The 17,502-nt window shown below is 45.9% G+C and overlaps 1 protein-coding gene across 2 annotated transcripts in view; it reads right to left on the bottom strand.

Annotated features, from left to right (window-relative positions):
• Positions 1-17,502, bottom strand: part of LOC124001506 (spectrin beta chain, erythrocytic-like) — a 52,480-nt gene that overhangs the window by 13,124 nt on the left and 21,854 nt on the right. For both annotated transcript variants that reach the window (XM_046308330.1, XM_046308331.1), the window contains exons 3-23: positions 15,992-16,143; positions 14,876-15,049; positions 13,609-13,712; positions 13,169-13,249; positions 12,947-13,062; positions 12,586-12,698; positions 12,296-12,483; positions 11,861-11,978; positions 11,447-11,605; positions 10,897-11,199; positions 9,959-10,109; positions 8,845-8,984; positions 8,395-8,598; positions 7,960-8,235; positions 7,438-7,688; positions 7,071-7,208; positions 6,579-6,936; positions 6,252-6,446; positions 5,821-6,027; positions 1,485-1,687; positions 312-402 (exon numbers count right to left, since the gene is read on the bottom strand). In XM_046308330.1, coding sequence (XP_046164286.1) covers positions 312-402; positions 1,485-1,687; positions 5,821-6,027; positions 6,252-6,446; positions 6,579-6,936; positions 7,071-7,208; positions 7,438-7,688; positions 7,960-8,235; positions 8,395-8,598; positions 8,845-8,984; positions 9,959-10,109; positions 10,897-11,199; positions 11,447-11,605; positions 11,861-11,978; positions 12,296-12,483; positions 12,586-12,698; positions 12,947-13,062; positions 13,169-13,249; positions 13,609-13,712; positions 14,876-15,049; positions 15,992-16,143 — 3,722 coding nt within the window. The remainder of the gene's footprint in view (positions 1-311; positions 403-1,484; positions 1,688-5,820; positions 6,028-6,251; positions 6,447-6,578; positions 6,937-7,070; positions 7,209-7,437; positions 7,689-7,959; positions 8,236-8,394; positions 8,599-8,844; positions 8,985-9,958; positions 10,110-10,896; positions 11,200-11,446; positions 11,606-11,860; positions 11,979-12,295; positions 12,484-12,585; positions 12,699-12,946; positions 13,063-13,168; positions 13,250-13,608; positions 13,713-14,875; positions 15,050-15,991; positions 16,144-17,502) is intronic.

Raw genomic sequence — 17,502 nt, 5'->3', positions numbered from 1 at the left:
GGATGGAACGAGGGAAATGGAGACGGAGAGGATGGGGAGAGGAAGTGGAGAGGGAGAGGATGGAACGGAGACGGAGAGGATGGGGAGAGGGAGTGGAGAGGGAGAGGATGGAACGGAGACGGAGAGGATGGGGAGAGGGAGTGGAGAGGATGGGGAGAGGGAGTGGAGAGGATAGAGAGAGGGAGTGGCGAGGTGGAGGATAGAGAGACGGAGATCAACACAGAGTCCGCACAGACAAGAACAGTAGTGAGTAGTAAGACAGGAACACATTTGCTGTATCATGTTACCAAAAAATGAATAAAATATCTTACATCCTGTGTGTTTTGCAGGAAGTGTTGAAGATCACGGTTATCCTTGAGTACCCCTGTAACCTCGTTGGCTTTGTCTCTGTTCTTGTGGTACCTGCAGATCGAAAACACACAGACACAACAGAACAACACGTTAGACTCAGTCCCATATCGCCAAGGTCGTGTTCATTAGGGCACGCAACGAAAAAATGTTCGAAAAGACAACTAAAACGAGCATCTCTTATTCGAGTCCCTTCCTGTTTCAGTCCATTTTTCTCAGTTTGGTGCCTAATGAACATGACCCAGGTCCCCACAACAGAGACTGATGGTAGGGTGTAAACAACACATGCAATCCCCTCTACTGAACCTTTCCAGTTCTAGCCCCATCGCCACACAGTAAAGAGTCTTCACTAAAGACCTTACTTCCACAGCCCCCCCCCACCCCTCCTGATCTCTCAGTATAGCTATCACTACCTCCTCTGGGTTGAAGAACACTCTCTCTGCGATCAATACCCATCCTAGCAGGCACCCGGTGCCCTCCAACCATCTCCCTCCCAGCAGAGTAGAGTGAAGCCGGATGGGATGATAATTGCGTGTGTTAATGGGAGAAGGAGCTCCCTCCCTCGCCTCTCCCCCCTCCACTAGAACAATGTTAAAACTAATTATGTATTGCTGACCTCGCTGACTCAGAATGGCAGGCTAATAGCAAGCTGAACTACTGTACAGTATGTCTACGTCCCAAATGGCACCCCATTCTCTTTACAGTGCACTAGTTTTAGCCAGGACACACAGGGCTCTACGTAGGAAGTACTGCACTATGAAGGGAATGGGGTGCTATTTGGGACACAGCCTATGTGTTTCATTCTCCTCAAAGTGGCAGAATAATAGCTAGCTGAACTACAGTACGTGATTAACACTCACTACTGAGGGAACAGACAAAACAAGTATAGGTCAATAGGTCAGATAAAGTAGAGATTTTCTCTGTGAAAGTTCATTACAATATGTACAGACAGATCCTCTAATAAACCCATGGCTGACATTAGAATTAATTGAATAAAAGAGAGCCATTTGTATTAATTTATAGTTCATAAACTTAAAACGTCTTTTCAAAGAAATCTGATGTCTTTTAGGTGTTTTTTAAATTTATTTTTATTTTAATTAAGCAAATATTAGAGCAGAACAAGATCCAAGACTAACCTGTCATGGATTAGGTCCATCTTATCTTGGACCCTGGGGGAGTAGAGGTTCCCCCTGTCAACCAATTTCTGTCCCCCCTCCAGCATGCTGGCGATCTTCTCTATGTTGGCGTCCATGGTGCAGACGAAGTCCTCGTGTCTCTTCAGGGCCTGCTCTGCTCCGTCCAGGGTGTCAGGCTTGTCCGTGTGGGCCAGAGTGTACTCCTGAAGTAAAGAAATAAAGAATCCACAACCATTACGTTTGGTGCTGACTAATAGACGATAAGCTACATCAATGTACTCTTGACCCACCACAGTCACAAACATAGCATTCAAATTGTCACTTTCTGCTTTACAGTTTTCGATTTTCATTGGGGTTTTTAACTCTATTCATATTCCATGTTTAAATGTTAAAACTTTATTTGCCATGTGTAATGAATACATCGAAAATCATACTCACTCCAGCATTCACAGTAAAACCCACAATAAAAACACAATACAAAGACAACAGGGAAATGGTATACTGTAGTAAAGGGGAAATCACAATATTATTGGTTTATCTTCATACGTATGTAAACTTTTATTTCACTAAGTTAGTAATTAGCTAGGTTTCCATCCAATTGGCGACAGATTTCCATGTGGATATTCTATAATCCACATAAAACAATATGCGTATTTTCCCACCAGAGATGTATTTCCATCAAATTGACTTGTGGACAAAACGGCTGTGGGTGATGACGTAGTGCACATAAAAAATAACTTTTGCAGTTCAATTTCCATGTACAGAATGAAATAAACAACTTAAACACATTTTCAACTCCACTGACGTCACATTGTTTTAAATATATATATATATATATATATATATATATATATATATATATATATATATATATATATATATATATATATATATACAGTGCCTTGCGAAAGTATTCGGCCCCCTTGAACTTTGCGACCTTTTGCCACATTTCAGGCTTCAAACATAAAGATATAAAACTGTATTTTTTGTGAAGAATCAACAACAAGTGGGACACAATCATGAAGTGGAACGACATTTATTGGATATTTCAAACTTTTTTAACAAATCAAAAACTGAAAAATTGGGCGTGCAAAATTATTCAGCCCCTTTACTTTCAGTGCAGCAAACTCTCTCCAGAAGTTCAGTGAGGATCTCTGAATGATCCAATGTTGACCTAAATGACTAATGATGATAAATACAATCCACCTGTGTGTAATCAAGTCTCTGTATAAATGCACCTGCACTGTGATAGTCTCAGAGGTCCGTTAAAAGCGCAGAGAGCATCATGAAGAACAAGGAACACACCAGGCAGGTCCGAGATACTGTTGTGAAGAAGTTTAAAGCCGGATTTGGATACAAAAAGATTTCCCAAGCCTTAAACATCCCAAGGAGCACTGTGCAAGCGATAATATTGAAATGGAAGGAGTATCAGACCACTGCAAATCTACCAAGACCTGGCCGTCCCTCTAAACTTTCAGCTCATACAAGGAGAAGACTAATCAGAGATGCAGCCAAGAGGCCCATGATCACTCTGGATGAACTGCAGAGATCTACAGCTGAGGTGGGAGACTCTGTCCATAGGACAACAATCAGTCGTATATTGCACAAATCTGGCCTTTATGGAAGAGTGGCAAGAAGAAAGCCATTTCTTAAATATATCCATAAAAAGTGTTGTTTAAAGTTTGCCACAAGCCACCTGGGAGAGACACCAAACATGTGGAAGAAGGTGCTCTGGTCAGATGAAACCAAAATTGAACTTTTTGGCAACAATGCAAAACGTTATGTTTGGCGTAAAAGCAACACAGCTCATTACCCTGAACACACCATCCCCACTGTCAAACATGGTGGTGGCAGCATCATGGTTTGGGCCTGCTTTTCTTCAGCAGGGACAGGGAAGATGGTTAAAATTGATGGGAAGATGGATGGAGCCAAATACAGGACCATTCTGGAAGAAAACCTGATGGAGTCTGCAAAAGACCTGAGACTGGGACAGAGATTTGTCTTCCAACAAGACAATGATCCAAAACATAAAGCAAAATCTACAATGGAATGGTTCAAAAATAAACATATCCAGGTGTTAGAATGGCCAAGTCAAAGTCCAGACCTGAATCCAATCGAGAATCTGTGGAAAGAACTGAAAACTGCTGTTCACAAATGCTCTCCATCCAACCTCACTGAGCTCGAGCTGTTTTGCAAGGAGGAATGGGATAAAATTTCAGTCTCTCGATGTGCAAAACTGATAGAGACATACCCCAAGCGACTTACAGCTGTAATCGCAGCAAAAGGTGGCACTACAAAGCATTAACTTAAGGGGGCTGAATAATTTTACACGCCCAATTTTTCAGTTTTTGATTTGTTAAAAAAGTTTGAAATATCCAATAAATGTCGTTCCACTTCATGATTGTGTCCCACTTGTTGTTGATTCTTCACATTTACATTACATTACATTTAAGTCATTTAGCAGACGCTCTTATCCAGAGCGACTTACAAATTGGTGCATTCACCTTATGACATCCAGTGGAACAGCCACTTTACAATAGTGCATCTAAATATTTTAAGGGGGGTAAAAGTAAAAGTAGCATGACTATACAACGCATTCAGAAAATATTCAGACCCCTTGACTTTTTCCACATTTTGTTACGTTACAGCTTTATTCCAAAACGGATCAAATTGTTTCCCCCCCCACATCAATCTACACACAATATCCCATAATGACAAAGCAAAACATGTTTTTAGAAATGTTGGCAAATTTATTCAAAATCAAAAACTTAAACATCACATTTACAGGCAGCGATTACAGCCTCGAGTCAAGCTGCAAGCTTGGCACACCTGTATTTGGGGAGTTTCTCCCATTCTTCTCTGCAAATCCTCTCAAGCTCTGTCAGGTTGTATGAGGAGTGTTACTGCACAGCTATTTTCAGCTCTCTCCATTCATATTTGATTGTGTTTAAGTCTGGGCTCTGGCTGGGCACCGCAAAGACATTCAGAGACTTGTCCTGAAGCCACTTCTGCATTGTCTTGGCTGAGTGCTTAGGGTCGTTGTCCTATTGGAAGGTGAACCTTTGCCCCAGTCTGAGGTCCTGGGCGCTCTGGAGCAAGTTTTCATCAAGGATCTCTCTGTATATTGCTCCATTCATATTTCCCTTGATCCTGACTAGTCTCCCAGTCCCTGCCACTGAAAAACATCCCCACAGCATGATGATTCTTCCACCATGCTTCACCGTAGGGATGGTGCCAGGCTTCCTCCAGATGTGACTCTTGGCATTCAGGCCAAAGAGTTCAATATTGGTTTCATCAGACCAAATAATCTTGTTTCTCATGGTCAGAAAGTCTTTAGGTGCCTTTTGGCAAACTCCAAGTGGGCTGTCATGTGCCATTTCCTGAAGAGTGGCTTCCGTCTGGCCACTCTACCATAAAGGCCTGATTTGGTAGAGTGCTGCAGAGATGGTTGTCCTTCTGGAAGATTTTCCAATCTCCACAGAGGAACTCTGGAGCTCTGTTAGAGTGCCCATTGGATTCTTGGTCACCTCCCTGACCAAGGCCCTTCTCCCTCGATTGCTCAGTTTGGCCGGTTGGCCAGCTCTAGAAAGAGTCTTGGTGGTTCCAAACTTCTTCCATTTAAGAATGATGGAGGCCACTGTGTTCTTGGGGACCTTCAATCCTGCAGAAATGTTTTGATACCCTTCCCCAGATCTGTGCCTTGACACAATCCTGTTTCAGAGCTCTACGGACAATTATATTCGACCTCATGGGTTGGTTTTTGCTCTGACATGCACTGCTAGCTGTGTGCTGTGTGCCTTTCCAAATCATGTCCAATCAATTGAATTTACCACAGGTGGACTCTAATCAAGGAGGATCAATGGAAACAGAATGCACCTGAGCTCAATTTCGAGTCTCAAAAGCAAAGTGTCTGAATACTTACTGTGTGAGTGTGTGGGTAAAGTGTGTGTGCATAGAGTCAGTGCAATAGAGTTAGTACGAAAAAGGGTCAATGCAGGTAGTCCAGGTAGCCATTTGATGGCAGGGAGCTCGGCCCCAGTGATGTACTGGGCCGTATGCACTACCCTATGCACTACCCTATCAATACCTGCGCATAAAAGCGTTTCCACCGCTATTTCTCACATAATTAATCTTACCAACACAAAATATCCCACGTCGTCTAGGGAAATGTTGTTTTGTCGACATTGGGAAAGTTTACCGAAAAATGTGCTGTTTCCATCAGGCTGTGACAGCCTATACTTTATTCACATAAAAAGGTTGGATGGAAACCTGGTTAAGAAAACAATTGTTTTCTTTCAATATAACAACCTGGTATCACAACGTTGGTTTATCTCACCTGGTTGTTGAGGATGGTCTCCACCTGCTTGGCGTCCCTCATGAACTGCTGGAATCCCAGGCCCTGGTCCAGGAAGCCCTTCCTGCTGTCCCACATCTTGTGGAGCTCGTCCCAGCCGCGGTCCAGACCCTTCAGCCTCTTGTCCAACTCCTGGTATTGAGGGTCATCCAGCTGGCCCTGGGTCACCGCCACACCCGTGTCCCTCACCTAACGTAATAATAATCATAATATGCCATTTAGCAGACATTTTTATCCAATCAACTTACAGTATATGTGGCTCCAGCAGGAATCCAACCCACGACCCTGGCATCACTAGCACCACGATCTTACTAACGGAGCCACACAGGATCACATATTTATGTCACTGCCTTGACAACTCTTTGTAAAACTATCCCCACTGTTCTTAACAAACGTTACAACTTGAAACTAACCTTGTAGTAGTCCTCCTCGTGTGTGCCCATGTCATCATGCACGGCGTCATGGAGACTCAGCAGCTGCTCTGCCTGGGGCAGAGTCTCAGGCATGTCCTCGGACGCCACGGACTTCTGGGTCTTGAAGAGCCAGGACTGGAAGTCATCCATGTCCTGCAGGAAGTTCTGCAGCTTGGACACCTCTCCCAGAGACTCCTACAATACAACTGTATTAGTCCATTTGTTATGGAGAAGTGCACCACAAAAATGTGTTTTCTGCTTGTTTCCCGACACAGACATAGACCCAGACACACACGCACAAAGATACGCACGCATGCACACACATACCTCCCGGTCCTTCAGGGTGGCCTTCAGGTTATCCCAGGCTGCGTCCAGCTCGGCTCGTCTAGCCAGGATGTCTGCAGCGTTGTCCGGGTGATCCTTGGCCAGCTGGTCCGCCTCACTCCGCAGGAAGGTGAGCTTGTCTCCGATGGCGGCAAGGTCGCGCTCCATGCCATAGAGCTTCCTCTGGATGGTCATGACAGCGTTCAGATCATTGCCCAGTTCCTGGGTGGATTCGATGACCCGGGTTTTGTCTCGAATCCAGGACTCTGTCTCGTCACACTCCAGGCCATAGTTGTGGTAGCTGAGAGCAGAGTCCACCTTCCGCTTCCTCTCCTCAAACATGGCCTTGAAGGCCTCCCACCTGGAAGAGAAGAGACAGACCAGAGGGTTAATACTAATGTTACTGTAGACTGTGGATCATAATGACGACATGTCCTTTTTGCTACGAGCATATACTACATCTACACATGAACATCACATCATCATGAGTCTCACCTCTTATTCAGTCTCGTCTGGCATTCCTTCACCTCTTTGGTACGAGGGTGCCTGCTGTCCTCAAGCTGCTTCACTGCTTTGTTGACATCATCAACCCGTGACTGGACGTTAGCCATGTCTGAAGAAAGTATACTCAACCTGGGAAGGAAAGAAATTGTAAGCACTAAATCAAACAGTATGTACCAGAGCAAGCAGGTTACATTCAGAGAAGCGGCCGATCCCCCGTCAGTCAGTCCCAACTGTAACCCGCATTTGCAGAGATCTGATACAGATGTGATTGGGGTCAGATTTATACAAATGTAAAAGTACTGTTTAACATTGCTGGTACCTCAACAATATGACATGACGTCATATCTGTGGTTTGTACCTGTTCTGCACCACCTCCAAATCCTCTAGTTTGTCAGGCACATCCAGCCCTACCAGCCAGGTCTCCTTCTCGCCCATCCACAGCTCACAGGCGTCTGTCTCGCTGAAGATGATGTACAGGGCCATGGCATCATCCAGCTTCTTCTGTCGCAGGTCGCACAGGGACATCAGCTCCATGTACAGGTCTCTGATTTCCGTCAGACGCCTCTGGATGTCCGGCGTGTTACGCAGCTCCTCGGGTAGCGCCGCCGCCTGGTCATAGGAAGTTCAGGTTTATTAGCCATATGGAATAAATACATTGGGGAAATCTGGGGAAATCATCAGAGCTCTTACAATTAAAACAGCATTAAAAACAGTAAGATTAATCTGGACGAATTTCAACAGATATACACATATGTGACAACTAGAGGTTAAATCATGATGCTAACATAATCTAGTAGATCCTAATTGTAAAGCTATGTAAAGTATAGTAACACAGGTTTTATAGGCAAGAACCAGCCATTTGGTCAGACAGTTATTTTACCTGTTTGGTCAGAGCGTCAATGGTGGCTCCGTTCTTGGCCACATCGTCCCTTAGGCCTCTGTGTCTCTTCAGCAGCCTCTGGGTGGTATACTCATCATGACCCACTTCATCACTGGTCATCTGCCTCTTGGCATCCAGCAGCCAGGCCTTCAGGTCATCAGCCTCTCCCTGGAACTGAAAGAACCTCTGGGTGTCCTGGAGGTTCCGCCTTCTGAACGCTGCCAGCTCCTCCAGCTGCTGCCACTGCCTCCTCACGTCCTCCATGCGATCCCCGACCTTACGGTAACATTTAAAAAAAATAATGACTTTATCGTCCCCATGGGCACATTGTATTTGTGGCCATGTGCATACATATATTAAAGACATATCATGTATAAACACATGATATAGTTACAAACAAAAGAAATACAGTCAACGTGGGGGGAAAAAAGCTACTTGTGGTGTGTCGAAGTGTCCAGCCTGGATTATTTTATCTCCTTCGTCCATGATCTCCCGCAAGTGGACACGGCGGGCCCCCAGCTCGTCCTCGAAGGCACTGTGTTTGCTCTGCAGAGTCAGCACACTGGTCAGGTCCTTGCCGTAGTCCAGCGAGGAGAAGATGTGCTCCTTCTCCTTGATCCAGCTCTCCAGCTCGGCCATCTAAGATAAAACAAGGTACACTTTGTAGTCATTCATCACAGAGACACTGAAATGTGCATTTTTCTTTATAATAAAAAAGCTGATATATTTTAGAGTCAATTATCACACAAAAAACCCTTGAGGAACACACATACAAACACCCACGGAGAGGTCGGAGGACATGGTCCGCCGCAGTGCGTCGCCCCTGCCGTAGGGCCTTGCTTAAGGGTAAGACCTTTCAGTTGCCTACCTCTGTAGCCTACATACCTCCCAGAAGAAGTTCCAGAGGCGTCGGGACTGCTCCAGTCGGGCGCGGCGCTGGGCTGCCAGGGCACACAGCTCCTGGTAACACAGGTCGAGGTGTTGCACCCGGTCCTTAATCACCTGGGGGTCACAGGGCTTGTAGCCTGGGAGATGAGAGGTCGGGGGAAGATTTAAAAACAAGAGCTATGTTTTTGGCATGATTATGTACTGTGTCTTTCGGGTTAACACTTGACATGAAGGTATCTTTCGGATTAACACTTGACATGAAGGTATCTTTCGGATTAACACTTGACATGAAGGTATCTTTCGGATTAACACTTGACATGAAGGTATCTTTCGGGTTAACACTTGACATGAAGGTATCTTTCGGGTTAACACTTGACATGAAGGTATCTTTCGGATTAACACTTGACATGAAGGTATCTTTCGGGTTTTCATGAAGGTATCTTTCGGGTTAACACTTGACATGAAGGGGTTAACACTTGACATGAAGGTATCTTTCGGTTAACACTTGACATGAAGGTATCTTTTCGGGTTAACACTTGACATGAAGGTATCTTTCGGGTTAACACTTGACATGAAGGTATCTTTCGGGTTAACACTTGACATGAAGGTATCTTTCGGATTAACACTTGACATGAAGGTATCTTTCGGATTAACACTTGACATGAAGGTATCTTTCGGATTAACACTTGACATGAAGGTATCTTTTGGTTTAACACTTGACATGAAGGTATCTTTCGGGTTAACACTTGACATGAAGGTATCTTTTGGTTTACATGTTAGAAAGAGGAAAGAAAGGGAACGGCGATACCTAGTCAGTTATACAACTGAATGCATTCAACTGAAATGTGTCTTCCACGTTTAACCCCTAACCCCTCTGAATCAGAGAGGGGGGGGGCTGCCTTAATCGACATCCTCGTCATGGGATGACGGTATCTCTTGGGTTACACTTCACCTGAAGGTATCTGTGGGATTACACTTAACATCTAGGTATGCTAAAAAAGGATCATGTAAAGTGTTACCCTCTTTTGTTAGATGCGGGTGTACGGTCCAAGTACAAAACCAGTTGCTAAGGAGGGACAATTCAAAGAATAGGAAAGTCGACTTCACTTACTGTCTCCATTGGCAAACTTGAGAGCAGCTGCATTGGCGTTGTGAACTCTCTCTGCCTGCACTGCGATGTCAGCCTCCACCAGAGCATGCTTCTGGAGCAGGTCCTCCACCTCCAACAGGTGCTTCCCAAAGTCAGGAGACAGGAGCCGAGACTGGGGGCATACCACAGGTTCAGGGGTCAGGGTTGAGAGGAAGGAGTGGGGGTGGTAAGGAAGGGGTCAAACATGGCAAAGGAATGTTCTGGCATACAGATGTGGGAGCGTAATTTGACCCGTAGTTTTGTCGCAACAAAATATTACTGCAGAACCGGGATGTGAACGTTTAGTCCATAATGATGCTTGATAGGTGGTTAGGCTAAAGTGCAATACTGTTAATACAACCATGAGTTAGTGCGGGTTTTCAGTGAATTTATGTACATCATGAATACATCTGCATTTCCTGGTGCAGGAAAATACTCAGCAACAAAGGAGTGATTAAATGAAATCCTACATCTGTAGCTATAGCAGGGAGAAAGCTAACATATTCTTCTGTATGAATATAGATTCTAACCTTTAACCAACATGGCTTTTTCAGATTCATAATTTAGAGATTCTGCACATGGCCTATGACAGTGATAGGCAACTAGATTCAGTCGCGGGCCAGTTTTCAAACAAAGCCTCTCTCATATATATATATATATATATATATATATATACACAAACTTTGGGGTCCCCAAAAAGTTTTTGGGCCTACGGACCACCTTTTGCCGACCTCTGGCCTATGATGTCTGGTTCCAATGGCTCAGTGGGTTAGCTAGCAAGTAACACAAGGGTTATAGGTTCGATTGCAGCAGGGGCTAGATAGAGTGAAAACAACATGTACTATATCCCTGTCAATATCTATAATTCTGCAAGTCACCTTCGATACATCATTTCAATGGCCCTACTATTAACAATCTACCTTCATCTCATCGATCCAGTTGATAATGTACAACATCTCCTGGAAGATCCTCTGCAGGGTGAGGTTCTTGTCCAGGCGTGCCCTGCGAGCATTCAATAGTTCCAGTAGGTAATCCCGTAGCCTCAGGATGTTGTCCTTGCGCACGTCGATGCGCTTGGCGTCATGGTAGAGCTCAGACTGCAGCTCTTTCGAGATAGCCACTATGCCCTGGATGCGTTCCTCGTAGGCAGCGATGTCCGTCTCGATGGCGTCGTGCTTCTTCTTCGCCGCTTCCACTGCCGGCAAGTCGTAGCCAAAGTTGTCCTGAAGGGGGAAGGTGGGGGATGTTTCAGAGGCGAAGAGGTTCAACTGTTATGTATGTCTATTTGGAGAAGGAGGGTATTCTGACTTGAGATCTGTAAAGGTTTTCGCTGAATTATTCCACTGACATCAAATGAAGGAATTTCGGTCCACTTATCTCAGCTCTGAATTGGCCCCAAAATGAATAGTGCATGTCTGTTTTGTTATAGACTATATGTGTGCAGGAGTGCTGCCCAAGTGGATATATTACCTGTGCCACCAGTCTCTGGTTCTCCAGTAGCCAGGTCTCTCTCATGGCAGCTTTCCTGTCAAAGCGTCTGGCCATCTGCTCCAGCTTCTCCTGACGAATCAGCTCGTCTCTCAGGACACGCTCCCTCTCATGCTCCTCCCGTTCTAGGCGCTCCCAGGCCTGCAGAGGGCAACATGGTTGTTTAAAGTGCCGGCTGGCTACCGTAGGATTTCGTTATAATAAGTAATTATTCTGTCTTTGTGCTTTGTTAGCTTTGTCAATTAATAAATGACCCATTACTGAATTGACTAAATGTGTCTCCTCCGTTCCTGAATCCCGGCAGACTCAAAATAGCGCCAGTAAGTACGGAACCAGCCCGACTAAATTAAACTTACACTCTTTGTTTCAGTATTACTGAAAACTCAGGTCTCTTACCCTGTTGATATCAGCCACTAGAGCCCCGTCCTTCGGGGTGTAGACCCTCTGGTTGTTGGCTCTCATACGGCTCTGGATTGTGAACAGCAGCATCTCAAGGTGACCTTTCTCCTGGAACCTTGTCCATCACAGACAAAACAATAAACACGGTGTCAGAACCAGAACTTGTTGACCAGCACAGGAGGTTGATGGCACCTTAATTGGGGAAGACGGGCTTGTGGTAATGGCTGGAGCGGGACAAGTGGAATGGTATCAGACGTGTTTTCATGCTAGAACTAGTGTTGCAAACTTGCGGAAATGTTCCCCAAATTCCCAGTTTCTCATTTGGATTCATGGAGGATTTCTAGAAAAACTTGATGTTTTTGGGGAAAATGTACTGGATTTGTGCAACCCTAGTTGGGGTATATTTTATTAAGGCATGCTGGTGTGACTCACTTGGGTGGTTTCTCCACGGTGCGGTAGGAGTTGAACGCTTGGAGCTGCTGCTGGACACCAGTTAGAGAGTTGGCCAGTTTACGGTTGTTCAGGACGATGATGGTCTGCTCTATCCACATCAGCAGGTCTGACGATAGGGTCTCGTACTTGTCAATCATCTTCTCTGTCTCTATGGCATGGTCTAGCACCTAGAGGATGGACACAGAGGGTGAGGTTACCCAAGCGCTTTGGTGTTTGGGTAAACAAAGCAGGCACGGATATACACACTGCATTATTTATCCCATCCTTACCTTGCCAACTCTCTTCCCCTCCACTGCTAGTGCCTTCATCTTGGAGAAGTAGTGGTAGAATGCTACAACATATGTGATGATGGACTTCTCATCTGGGTTCTCCGTGAACACATCTGCAAAACGAACAGACAGTCCATGAAAGCTAGAAGATCACTGGACTCTTTTATTTCAGCCTTGAGTTCAGCTCATAAAGACTAGAAAGGACTGGTTACCCGAACACAGGTAAAGCGTAGTCCTGGACTTAAAAAGCTATTTCAATAGAGATGATCCATTAAGTTTTTTAGTCCAGGTCTAAGGTTTAATCTGTGTCTGGGAAATTGGCCCATGGTTCTAGATGAGGGAACAGGAAATTGTAACTTGCCTTCGGGGTCTAACAGTTTGGTCACGCCAAGCTTCTGCTCTGCTACGTTGAAGGCATTCTGGAGGTTATGGGTTGGGTTGGACTTCTTCAGGCCACCATAGTCCACCAGGTCTGGCCTGAGAGATTGAGTGAGTGAGAGTGAGAGTGAGAGTGAGAGAGAGATTTGCCTGCAGCGAGATCCATCGTAGATGGTATTATACACGGCATTATGTCTCTTCTTACCTGTGTTTGTGTATGAGAGCATTGAACGCAATGCCATCTTTCCAACTGGTGGTGAAGTTGGTGATGTTCACATTTGGATATCTGTAAAAACACAACAAGGACAAAGAGTCAATGTCACGGACTGACCTCAATCACAAACTGATCCCAGTAGTTTAGAGGACTTAGCAGCGTAATCAGATAAACTGATCTCTAATCAAGATGGCGTTATCCAGGCAACCCTGATCATTGATCATTTTGCGGTTCCAATGTCTAAGGGAGTTAGAGCATGGTTGTTGGCAACATCAGGGCTGTGGGCACAGAATTCCACATAGAAGCTCTATGGGTCCTATTCTCACACGGGCCAAACATCCTGAATATATGTGTCTCTGTCAACGCTGACAGTTCTGTTAGCTGCTTTGGATAAAATAGTCTACTAAATAAGACAATTTTTTCAATCTCACCCAGCAGTCTTCATCTGGCACCAGAGTAGCAGAGCGTCCTTGGCTGTGCGGCTTTCCCGTTGGGTCCCGTCTGCCTGTCCCATCTCCACCACAATGTCCTGGATCTGTAGGTCAGGGACAGGCAGGACAGACAGTAACGACAATGGAGTGTACACTAGACCAGATTGTTCTTACTACAGTAACGACAATGGAGTGTACACTAGACCAGATTGTTCTTACGTGGTAGAGGAGACAAGACCTACATAACGAAACCTAAATGTTATGGGGCATGTAGTGTATACATATTGTATATTTGAAAATGGAAGAATGTTTAGGCATAAACTGCCCACATCCTATTTTAGGTTGAAGTACGAAGTGTATATTTTATCAGTATGAACCTATGAAAACAAGGTTGATCAAGTAATGTTTTAATTTATACTAATTGTAACCTTGGTTAAAACTGTTGATTTCCAAGGTTCCTATTTTCCCACTAACTGCACACACACATACACGCAGGCACGCACGCAGGCACGCACGCACGCACACACACACACACACACACACACACAAACACACACAGCTTTTTTTCCCACCAACACACACACCAGAACGAACGAACGAACGCACACACATCCAGACACACCTATTTTCCCACACACACACTGTCAGTAATTAGAACAGTGATTTTATCTGTGAGACATACCGCTCCTCAGAGAGGCTAAATTTAGCACCGCTTTGCTTCTCTCCTCCTCCGTTTGTTCTGATGCTACGTCGGGATGCCGACAGAGGCTAGCTAGTCGTCTCCTCTTTTTCCCTCTCCTCCTTTTTGAAGGTGTGAATAATGCAGCAGCGAGGGCATATTGTTTGAACTAGCAAAGCTAAAAATAACAATAGGCTGTCAAATTGAAAATAAATACTGGATCAGCCTGTTCCCAGATAAAATCATTAAACACACGGTATGTTTTGTTTGGGATGTGGTTTTAGTTCTAGCACCAGATAAGGTCAGCTGTTGGCTGAAACCAGATCGTATACAGCTCCAGCCAGAGGGGATTTACATTGAGTTCTAGTTGATTTTGTAACCAGTGTTGTTGTTATAGTGGCAAGCTAACTCACCAAGCCTAGTGGTCCCAAATCAGTTTGTTCTATCTTGCCACCTAGACATAGAATTTGGCAATACAGAACAAACAGATCTGGGAAGAGGCTAGCAGAGGGTGGTTTAAATTTAGGCCATTTTGTAACCTGTGGTTTTTTGTTGTGGTTGGCTAGAATAAGAAGAATCCTAACTCACCTGGAATCTGAGGATAATGGTCCAGATGAGTCCCAGGATGAGGCGGTGGTTGCCGTCGACGATGTCGTGTGATCCCATGTTCTCCAGATGGACCCTCTGCTCCTTGAGAAACTGCAGGGCCTTGTCCACGTTCTCCAGGCAGTGGATACGCATACGACCCTTAGTGGGCTTGGGCTGGGGGGAGAGAGGGAGAGGATGGGGGAGATAGGAAGGGAGAGGATGGATGGAGAGTAAGGGGCGGAGATAGGAAGGGGAAGGGAGAGGATGGGAGAGGGCGGAGATGGAGAGGATGGAGAGTAAGGGGCGGAGATAGGAAGGGAGAGAGGGAGAGGATGGAGAGTAAGGGGCGGAGATAGGAAGGGAGAGAGGGAGAGGATGGAGAGTAAGGGGCGGAGATAGGAAGGGAGAGAGGGAGAGGATGGAGAGTAAGGGGCGGAGATAGGAAGGGAGAGAGGGAGAGGATGGAGAGTAAGGGCGGAGATAGGAAGGGAGAGAGGGAGAGGATGGAGAGTAAGGGCGGAGATAGGAAGGGAGAGAGGGAGAGGATGGAGAGTAAGGGGCGGAGATAGGAAGGGAGAGAGGGAGAGGATGGAGAGATGGAGAGTAAGGGGCGGAGATAGGGAAGGGAGAGAGGGAGGATGGAGAGTAAGGGGCGGAGATGGAGGATGTAAGGGGCGGAGATAGGAAGGGAGAGAGGGAGAGGATGGAGAGTAAGGGGCGGAAATAGGAAGGGAGAGAGGGAGAGGATGGAAATAGGAAGGGAGAGGGGAGATAGGGGGCGGAGATAGGAAGGGAGGAGAGGATGGAGAGTAAGGGGGGAGATAGGAAGGGAGATAGGAAGGAGAGACGGAGAGGATGGAGAGATAGGAAGGGAAGGGGTGGAGATAAGAGATAGGAAGGGAGAGAGAAGAGAGAGGAATAGAACGTAAACGTGTAGTGTGTTGCTATTTAGTGCAGTGAAGAGATTAATGAGACTGCGACGAGTATTTCCATTCTGATCTGGACATCATCAGATCATGTCATAACAGGGACAGAGAAAGCACGCAGACTAAACACACATACAATACATCATAAATACACATACCGTCCACACCGTCCACGCACACACCCACGTACCAGTTTCTCTTCAGAGAGGACCTCCAGTAGTTTGATGAGCATGCGTCCATCCCTGAGGTCCAGGTACAGGTCAACGATACGGCAGTTGACCCGCGACAGGATGGAGTTGACCCACTTCGTGAAGGTCTTCTTCTGGACCGCCTCGCGCTCATCTGGAGGTAGACAGCAAGAGAACTAGGTTAGACAGTAATAACCTAGGAGTTTGTTTTGTTGGGGTTCATTCGCCCAAGCACCTCTATACCAGTGGAATCTGAACTGTAAAAGAAGTGTTATACTTCTTGCTTTATCCTTTACAGGGAGGGGGTGTACATTATGGAACGTATAATGTCTGAACCAAACCATGCGTTTGTGTGGGCTGTTGCGTCAAGAAAAACTCAAGGCTTGACTGAGTAAGTGTTGAGAACAGACATTAGAATCCACAAGGCCTCTGAGAGTAGGAACATCAACGTTGTTGTGAGTTATGTAAGTTCGAATAGTGAATACCACCACCCACCTGGTGGCATCATGTCTCCCTACTAGTTAAGAGCAGGAGATCACAGTCACACTTTCAAGTCCCCATCAACACACTGTCAGTTTCAAATGGCACCATATTCCCCATTTAGGGGGTCCACAGTGTGTGTGTGTGTGTGTGTGTGTGTGTGTGTGTGTGTGTGTGTGTGTGTGTGTGTGTGTGTGTGTGTGTGTGTGTGTGTGTGTGTGTGTGTGTGTGTGTGTGTGTGTGTGTGTGTGTGTGTGTGTGTGTGTGTGTGTGTGTGTGTGTGTGTGTGTGTGTGTGTGTGTGTGTCCCAAATAGAAGAGTGCAAAATACTGCATCCTTAATGACTTGTACTATAAATGATTCAGGCCCTCAGCCTGTGTAGAACAGAGACAGAGAGAGAGAGAGAGAGAGAGAGAGAGAGAGAGAGAGAGAGAGAGAGAGAGAGAGAGAGAGAGAGAGAGAGAGAGAGAGAGAGAGAGAGAGAGAGAGAGAGAGAGAGAGACAGACAGACAGAGACAGACAGACAGAGAGAGAGGGAGAGAGACCGAGGGAGAGAGAGAGAAAGAGGTAAGAGAGAGAGGTAAGAGAGAGGGAGGCATATAGAAAAGAGGGAAGATAGAGAGAGAGGGAGGCATGGGAAGAGAGGGAGAGAGAAAGAGAGGGAGGCATGGGAAGAGAGGGAGAGAGAAAGAGAGGGAGGCATGGGAAGAGAGGGAGAGAGAAAGAGAGGGAGGCATGGGAAGAGAGGGAGAGAGAAAGAGAGGGAGGCATGGGAAGAGAGGGAGAGAGAAAGAGAGGGAGGCATGGGAAGAGAGGGAGAGAGAAAGAGAGGGAGGCATGGGAAGAGAGGGAAAGAGAAAGAGGCATGGGAAGAGAGGGAGAGAGAAAGAGAGGGAGGCATGGGAAGAGTGAGAGAGAGAAAGAGAGGGAGGCATGGGAAGAGTGAGAGAGCAACACACACTCAGAGAGCGGAAGGGAGGTAACCCCGAGATAGAGGGAGAAAGTAGGAGGACAAGCAGCTAGAGGGAAAGGT

Source organism: Oncorhynchus gorbuscha, linkage group LG17 (assembly GCF_021184085.1).
Source record: "Oncorhynchus gorbuscha isolate QuinsamMale2020 ecotype Even-year linkage group LG17, OgorEven_v1.0, whole genome shotgun sequence".
Taxonomy (NCBI): domain Eukaryota; kingdom Metazoa; phylum Chordata; class Actinopteri; order Salmoniformes; family Salmonidae; genus Oncorhynchus; species Oncorhynchus gorbuscha.
The sequence above is the reverse complement of the archived record's forward strand: the minus strand, read 5'-3'. Positions and strand labels throughout refer to the sequence as shown.